General features: G+C 44.6%; 1 protein-coding gene across 1 annotated transcript; it reads right to left on the bottom strand.

Annotated features, from left to right (window-relative positions):
* Positions 1 to 1,413: 1,413 nt before the first annotated feature.
* On the bottom strand, positions 1,414 to 4,090 carry ftr54 (finTRIM family, member 54; the record flags this gene model as incomplete). The annotated part of the gene is made up of 4 exons (XM_079599078.1): positions 1,414 to 1,967; positions 2,077 to 2,133; positions 2,242 to 2,395; positions 3,494 to 4,090. 4 exons carry the CDS (start codon positions 4,088 to 4,090, stop codon positions 1,414 to 1,416), a joined length of 1,362 nt encoding a protein of 453 aa, XP_079455204.1.
* Positions 4,091 to 8,773: the final 4,683 nt, after the last annotated feature.

Below are 8,773 nucleotides of genomic sequence, written 5' to 3'. Positions count from 1 at the left end.
TCTTCTATTGCATTATTGTTATTCATACTAGCATTAAATGCCACAGCTTAATGATTAAATTAATTTATATGTTAAGGCTTTTTACTTTTGCACGAAACATGAAACGATTTTGGCCAAGGGAATGCGTGTGGCTTCGTCCGACGAAGCTTCTTCACAGGGTTTTGGCTGCCTTATTTTTTTTCTAAACACCAGATGGCGCTGTTTTCGACTCTCACTCGAAGCTTAAATCACATTCTCTATTCCCGGAACAAGTTCAGAGGAAAGTTAGCTTCATGAGGCTTCATTTGCCCATCCCTAATGGTTGCCATTTTTCAATTATTTTCCAAACGACGCCACAGCAGGATTAACTGTTGCAACAAGCAATACAGTAGCCTAATATTTCGTTACTGAATCATATTTTCTAAAATAATAGGTTCAGTGTATTATTCAGTGACTCAAGGACCAGCTTTTAGGATTTTCGCTGTGAGTATCTTTGGTTATTTGCACACTTCTATAGTAACTTACATGCTATTCTAGGTCAGATCAATTTAAAATTAGAAAGACACAGAAACAAAAGGAACAAGGTAGGCTATGACCAGAACTTGTTTTATTACTTTAATGTAATGTAAATTAGAGTATCTTTTTACCATCTTTTTTGAGATACATTAAAAACTTTATAAAAATTTCCCCCAGTCCAGCCCTGGGTGTTCAGATAGGCTGTAATTAGCATCATAACTGAAATGGAACATTATTAATGATTTGGAAAATAGCTGCCAATCATCATACACGTGGCCTTTATTTATATAGTGCTTTATACAATACAGATAAACAGAAAAATAACAATGAATGATGCAAACTTCACATAGGCATATGAGACCAATTAAAATTATTCAGCTCAAGTCAGTTCAATAACTGTAAAGTTCAATTGCCACCAATATTGTCTGCGATCCACTTGGCTCACAATGCTTTTGAGAAATGACGTCCATCCAACTCAATTCAGTTCAAATTTAGTTCTCATCCAATAGTGTAAGTCTAGTTAGTTAGATCAATAATATTACTGAATATTACGTGTCATTTAAAGCCCAACTAAGCAAGCCAAAGGCGACAATGACAAGGCACCCAAACTCCATCAGGTGACAGAAATGGATCTTCTTCTTTTTTTGGAGCTCAGTCAGGGGGATATTTTTCCTCTGGCCAAATGAAGGAGCATGGTGTAATTTATGACTCCAGTCTGCAGCACAAGTCAGGTTGTAGATTGATATAATTTGAAAATGATCAGCTTACTCCTTGTTCTTAAAGATCGGGATATGCCACACTGACGTTATGCATATAACCTTGCTTTGTTTTTGTTTTTAATGGTACTGAAGTGAATTAGTATGCATTTATTGACAGAAAAATAAGAAATAACATCTCATTGAATCTCACATCTCTAAATCATCTACAGTTCATTGATGGATCACACAGTTTCACTGCTGATCCAAAACAAACCGTAAACCCAGGATAGATCGGCTGCGTGAATTTGCCCTGGACTATGTAGATGAGTTTCATTTTGTCAGAGATGCTGAAGTAGTTCACAATTCCAGCACTGTAATCCACATACACTCCTAATCTAGAAGACTTTAATTTAGAAGTGTTTATATTGAGTTTAGTCTTTTTGTTACTGTCCCAGAATATGTATTTGGAAGGAGAGCAGTATAAATTTGTAGACTGCTCATTGCTTCCAAATTTACACTCATCACCCCTTCCCTTCCTGCAGATGCTCCTATACGACAACGATATACCCATGCCAGCACTCCCACTCCACTCAACTTCCCAGTAGGCACGTCCACACACACTCTCTCTACACAACACCTGAGGCCAACAATCAAATCTCTCTGGATGATTGGGATATCGCTGGACTTTGCCAGTGTTAGTAGCCACTCTGTTCCCCTCAGACAGTAGGAGTATTTCATTCATTGTGTTTGAATCCATTGAGAGGTGTTGTGAATCTGATGGAAATAAAACACAGTTTAAGGTGTGTGTGTGTGTGTGTGTGTGTGTGTGTGTGTGTGTGTGTGTGTGTGTGTGTGTGTGTGTGTGTGTGTGTGTGTGACATACATTGTAGGATCTCATTTCTGTTCCTGGGTGCATCTGTAGGATTTTTGTAGTGGATTACTAAAAAAATAAAATAAACATATATTTATGCATGTAAGGTCACGCCTTTGTTTTGATATTCACACAGTTTTTATTTAAATGATTCGTTCCTGAATTAATGCTACTTACCCGAACCAGACACAACCACTACCTCTGAATTTAGGAAATCGTCCATTTTTTTCTTTAGTTTTTTAGAGAAAGATTTTCTCAGATAATTAGAAGGATGAGAACTGAAGCTGAAAAGGTCAGTAGGTTCACGGAAAACCGAGAGAGACGAAGAACTCTATGAAAAAAATAATAATGAACATCCTCATCACTTCCACACTTACCTAAACAATAATTCTATTTTACTGTGATTGTTTACTCAACATATGACAATATATTGAGTTGTTTAAGAAATGAAAAGGTGCATGCTCCATCAATTAGGGTTAGAAGAACTGTTGCCAAACATAAAGAAACATAATAATCACTGCAATAATGATCCAATAGACTTTTGCCCATTTAAATCCAATAGCCTTCCTGATATTGTCCGAACTAGACTAAAGACGCATCTCTTTAGCCAAGCATTCACATAATGCATCTCATACCTTTTATACTACAGTTAAATCAGATCAAATGCATTCATATTATGAACAGCAGCTACGCTAATTATTTCCCATCTGCCTTTTTTGTTGTTAACTCAAATAGAGTTCGTCAGCTCCAGTTATGTATCCAGCCTCTCATGGAGACTTCAGATGCCCCAACGCCTGTAATGAGACGACTCGACGCCTGTGAAGAGACGACCCAACGCCGGCGATATGTTATGCCCTAAATTTATGATTAACTAACTGTATTTTTGTATGTACATTTTTGAAATGCATTTTCTATAAAGCTGCTTTGAAACAATATGTATTGTGAAAAGCGCTATACAAATAAACTTGAATTGAATTGAATTGAATTGAATTAAATCCAAACAGCGACTTTTTGGGGGGCCGGGCAGCATATATGTTAATTTGTGTTATAGTTCAATTCATTAACTACTAATGTTAACAAATAAATACCTTATTGTATAGTGTTACTCAAAAATGTGGTAATATAGCCTAAACTTTCTGCAAGCCATAAATATACTTGCTTGGCCAGAGGGTTTACATTCATAAAAATAAATGTTCTTAATTGGCATCTATAATTTCATGAGAAACCTTTAACATCACAAAATGTGTCTTTAGTGTAAAAAGATTTATATAAAGCCTTAAAATGACTTTCACACTCAGAAAAAAAAATTTCTTTTAAGAAATGGTCACTGAAGGGTTCTTTGGGGAGCCAAAAATTATTCTTAAGTGTTGCGTTGGTCAAGCTTTCACATACCGGTACTTGCCATTATTAAATATGTTCTAATTCATACCTGATTCATTCTCTCTGCTCCTGGGGACACGTCATGGTTTTTGTGGATATCCATTGTACACCGCATACAAATACTTGTCTGGTCAGTACGACAAAAAATCTCCAAAAGCTCATTGTGTATTGGACAGATCATCTCCTGGAGTTGTTCAGTAGCATCTATCAAACAGTGTCTCTCAACTTCGAAGAGATTCTCATGTTGTTGAAAGTGAGTTGGACAGAAAGAGTTCAGACACACCATACAGGATTTGATGGCTTTGTATTTTCTGCCAGTACAAACATCACACTCCACATCTCCAGGTCTAGCGTCACAGTGAGGAACATGAGCAGCCTGGGGAGGAGCAGCCTGGGGTCCTGTCCTCAGTTTCTCCACCATTTCAGCAACCACCACATTCTTCGCTAATACTGGTCTCGGAGTGAAGGTCTGTCTGCACTGAGGACATTTGTAAACTCTCAATTGAGCATTTTCATCCCAATAGCGTCCGATACAGTTCATACAATAACTGTGTCCACAGGGGATGGTCACTGGATCGTTCAGTAGATCTAGACAGACTGGGCAGCTGAACTGTTCCCGGCTCACAGAAATATTAGCTTCTGCCATTTCAGTACATTAAGATGGAGGAAGACCGTTCGACAACACTTACCACACTAGTTTCCTGGTTTTGTGTTTAAAGGGCACATATTATGCCCCTTTTCAAGTGCCAATCCGGTGTGTCTATAAAATATGACTGCCTGTATTTTGCTGCACATTAACAAAGTCCCATAAAAAGTCCATTAGGGTCACTAAATAGTGGTGCACCAACTTTAGATTTTTCAACATTTCTGAGAAATGCACTGATAATAAAGATAATTTTGCCAGATAGTTTTGCAAATGACTGGCGGGCTGACCAAAGGTCTTGCTTTATATAGAGTAATTTAGATTATGTTTTACATTTATTACATTTATTAATGTGCAACACAAACAAACAGAATGGACATCATAACTTTGATGAGTTCCAGCACATAGGGCTATTGTAATTTAATAAAGAAGATTCTTTGGATCATTGTCAAATTTGGGTCAGACAAATGTTAAACACGCATAAGTGAAGCTTTTCTGCCTCTAAGGGACATGGTGATGGAGGAAAAATTTGAGATGGGAGGATGAAATAATATTTAAATGCTTTTGTGTTCACTCGCAAAACTTTTGCTAACTTTGCATTCACTCGCAAAAATCAATGAACTCTTTTTTTGCTTCTCATCTCATAATATTTCCATAATCAGTTTTGCTTTCGCATGAAGAGTGTGAAACTTTTCAAGATCTTGCAAAAGCATTGAAATATTGTCACAATCCACACTCAAGGAGACAAGGGAGAAGATCCAAATGCAGTAAGTGCTTTTATTTGAGGGAAATCCGTTACTCACAATCCAGTCCAGGCAGAGGTCATAACCAGGGTAGCAATCAAACATAAACATACAACGGGAAATAACAGACGCAGAACTCAGAAGTGGCGTGATAATTACAAGGACTCCGTGACACATACTAAAACAGACAGGGTATATATACACAGGGAATAGACAATGATAATGGGGAAATGGCTGAGTGCAATGATCAGTGATAAGGAAACAGCCGAGTGCAATGAGAAGACAAGGATCGTGGGAAATGTAGTTCAATAGTGTGATGGACACCGTGGGGAAGGAGGACATCTAGTGGTGACCCAAGGAACATAAACCAGACACTGTGACATAACCCCCCCTCTACGGAGCGGCTACCAGACGCTCCAAGACGTGACCGACAAACAAGAGTCCAGGCGGAAGGTGGAAAGGTGGAGGATCAGGGGGTGGGATGGGGGGCCAGGTCCATGGAGGGGAACAGGAGCAAGTGGGGAACGGCTTAAGCGGCGGCCAGGGCGACACAGACAGTCCATCGGGCGGCCAGGGCGGAGACGACCCCTCGGGCGGCCACGGCGGTGAAGACCCCTCGGGCGGCCACGGCGGTGAAGACCCCTCGGGCGACGACCACTCGGGCGGCCACGGCGGAGACGACCAGGGTGAAGACGACGACTCGGGCGGCCATGGCGGTGAAGACCAAGGCGGGACAGGGACTGCAACAGACGCCACCGGCTCAGGAACTGCAACAGACGCCACCGGCTCCGGAACTGCAACAGACGCCACCGGCTCAGGAACTGCAACAGACGCCACCGGCTCAGGAACTGCAACAGACGCCACCGGCTCAGGAACTGCAACAGACGCCACCGGCTCAGGAACTGCAACAGACGCCACCGGCTCAGGAACTGCAACAGACGCCACCGGCTCAGGAACTGCAACAGACGCCACCGGCTCAGGAACTGCAACAGACGCCACCGGCTCAGGAACTGCAACAGACGCCACCGGCTCAGGAACTGCAACAGACGCCACCGGCTCAGGAACTGCAACAGACGCCACCGGCTCAGGAACTGCAACAGACGCCACCGGCTCAGAAACTGCAACAGACGCCACCGGCTCAGGAACTGCAACAGACGCCACCGGCTCAGGAACTGCAACAGACGCCACCGGCTCAGGAACTGCAACAGACGCCACCGGCTCAGGAACTGCAACAGACGCCACCGGCTCAGGAACTGCAACAGACGCCACCGGCTCAGGAACTGCAACAGACGCCACCGGCTCAGGAACTGCAACAGACGCCACCGGCTCAGGAACTGCAACAGACGCCACCGGCTCAGGAACTGCAACAGACGCCACCGGCTCAGGAACTGCAACAGACGCCACCGGCTCAGGAACTGCAACAGACGCCACCGGCTCAGGAACTGCAACCGCAACAGACACCGGCTCAGGAACAGCAACAGACACCGGCTCGGGAACTGGCTTGACGTAAAGCTCAGGCTCGGCAGACGTGACGTGAAATCCAGGCTCGGCAGACGTGTGTCCCCTCCATGCATGCAGTACTGCCAATGCATAAAAAAGGAAAACAGCCCTCTTGGCCATGGCAGGACTTACGGGAACAGCGTCTGGCACAGGAACCGTCTCTGCATCGGCAGACGTGACGTGGACAGTCTCTGGAACGGCAGACGTGACGTGGACAGTCTCTGGAACGGCCGACGTGACGTGGACAGTCTCTGGAACGGCCGACGTGCTGTGCCTCCTCCACGCATGCAGTACCGCCACCGCATAGAAGAGGAAGACCGCTCTCTTGGCCGTGGCAGGACTGATGGTGGGCGGCTCCGAGACAATCTCAGGGACGACAGCGGGCTGCTCGGAGGGGACGGCCTCCGGGACGACAGCGGGCTGCTCGGAGGGGACGGCCTCCGGGACGACAGCGGGCTGCTCGGAGGGGACGGCCTCCGGGACGACAGCGGGCTGCTCGGAGGGGACGGCCTCCGGGACGACAGCGGGCTGCTCGGAGGGGACGGCCTCCGGGACGACAGCGGGCTGCTCGGAGGGGACGGCCTCCGGGACGACAGCGGGCTGCTCGGAGGGGACGGCCTCCGGGACGACAGCGGGCTGCTCGGAGGGGACGGCCTCCGGGACGACAGCGGGCTGCTCGGAGGGGACGGCCTCCGGGTCCTTGGGGAGGCTGAAGGTCTTCCTCCTCCGCCGTTTCTGACGAAAATGTGCCGGCTCTAGACTGGACGGGCACCACGGCGAACAGAGCTCTGGGCTGGGCGAAATCAGCGGTGGGTGGAACTCTGGGCTGGATCTCACCAACCCAGGGCCGAAGAGGGGCCAGAGTGGGGAATGGTGTCTTGGATCCTCTCGACCACCTCCTCCACTGCGGCCTCCACGGGTCCCACGAAACTTTACCAATCGGGTCCCCTCAAAAAACTCTCTTCTCTCCCGCTCAGTGGCTGGGGAAGAGACATTGAGAGACATACCGCTGGATCAAGTGTGACGGAGTCCTTCTGTCACGATCCACACTCAAGGAGACAAGGGAGAAGATCCAAATGCAGTAAGTGCTTTTATTTGAGGGAAATCCGTTACTCACAATCCAGTCCAGGCAGAGGTCATAACCAGGGTAGCAATCAAACATAAACATACAACGGGAAATAACAGACGCAGAACTCAGAAGTGGCGTGATAATTACAAGGACTCCGTGACACATACTAAAACAGACAGGGTATATATACACAGGGAATAGACAATGATAATGGGGAAATGGCTGAGTGCAATGATCAGTGATAAGGAAACAGCCGAGTGCAATGAGAAGACAAGGATCGTGGGAAATGTAGTTCAATAGTGTGATGGACACCGTGGGGAAGGAGGACATCTAGTGGTGACCCAAGGAACATAAACCAGACACTGTGACAAATATAATTTTTCTTCTCATCTCATACTTTTTTCCCATCACAATGTTCTATTCAATGGCAATAACGACATAGTATAACATTTCTGATTAATAATTACAGTAGGTTGTTTGCAAACAACTTAGAGAAAATTCATATTTGTATAATAGTACTTTTAGAAACTGAAACATGACCCTTTGTTCTTGTGGCGACTAGCCCCAGTCTCCCCTATGTACAATGCACTCAGGCCAGGATTGGATTTAAATAACATCTATTTTTGCTCCGCCAACGAAAATAGTTCCAAAGGTCGTCAAAACAGTATCAGAAGTTACGTGTCATGGTTCCTGAATGAATCTGTGTTTTTGAATGAATTGACTGAGTGAATGATTCCGTGACTCAAGGTTGTTTAGGTTCTGAATAACCAGCCCGATCTCATGAAAGTGCGTATCTAGGCTATACGACGAATGTTATTTCTCGTGCCATTTATACGCCAAAAATAGTTTTTGCGTGCATATGATACGCAGTTTTCGTGTGCATATGATAAACACTGTATGGCGTGTAATACGCACGCACTCCCCACCCCTAATCCTACCCAAGGGTTTTCAGTGCGTAGCATATGCACGCAAAAAAAAAAAAACATTTTTGGCGTATAAATGCTACGAGAAATAACATTCGTGGTATAGATACGCACTTTCATGAGATCGTGTTGGAATAAAGTAATTTATTTAAAGAAAACAAAGTAATTACATATTCAAAAGAAGTAGGCCTAACTACCCTGACAGTATGCAATTTCAGATGCAGCCAATGTTGAATGAATGAATCGGTTGAATGAATGAATGATTCAATGACTCACTCATAAGTCACTTATCACCACCTACAAGTGTAACATTCAGAAAGTGTTACTGAAAATAATACTACCAATGCACAGACTGACAGGCTGTCGGTGAGGTCCACTCCACAGTTCTGGAGTTTAGCATGCAGAAAGCAGAGCATGTCAGTGCATTTCCCCTTGCTGAGGTGCAAATGAC

The sequence above is a fragment of the Phoxinus phoxinus genome, assembly GCF_949152265.1.
Source record: "Phoxinus phoxinus genome assembly, chromosome: 23".
NCBI lineage: Eukaryota > Metazoa > Chordata > Actinopteri > Cypriniformes > Leuciscidae > Phoxinus > Phoxinus phoxinus.
Note: the sequence above shows the minus strand (reverse complement) of the source record. Positions and strands in the feature narration are given on the sequence as shown.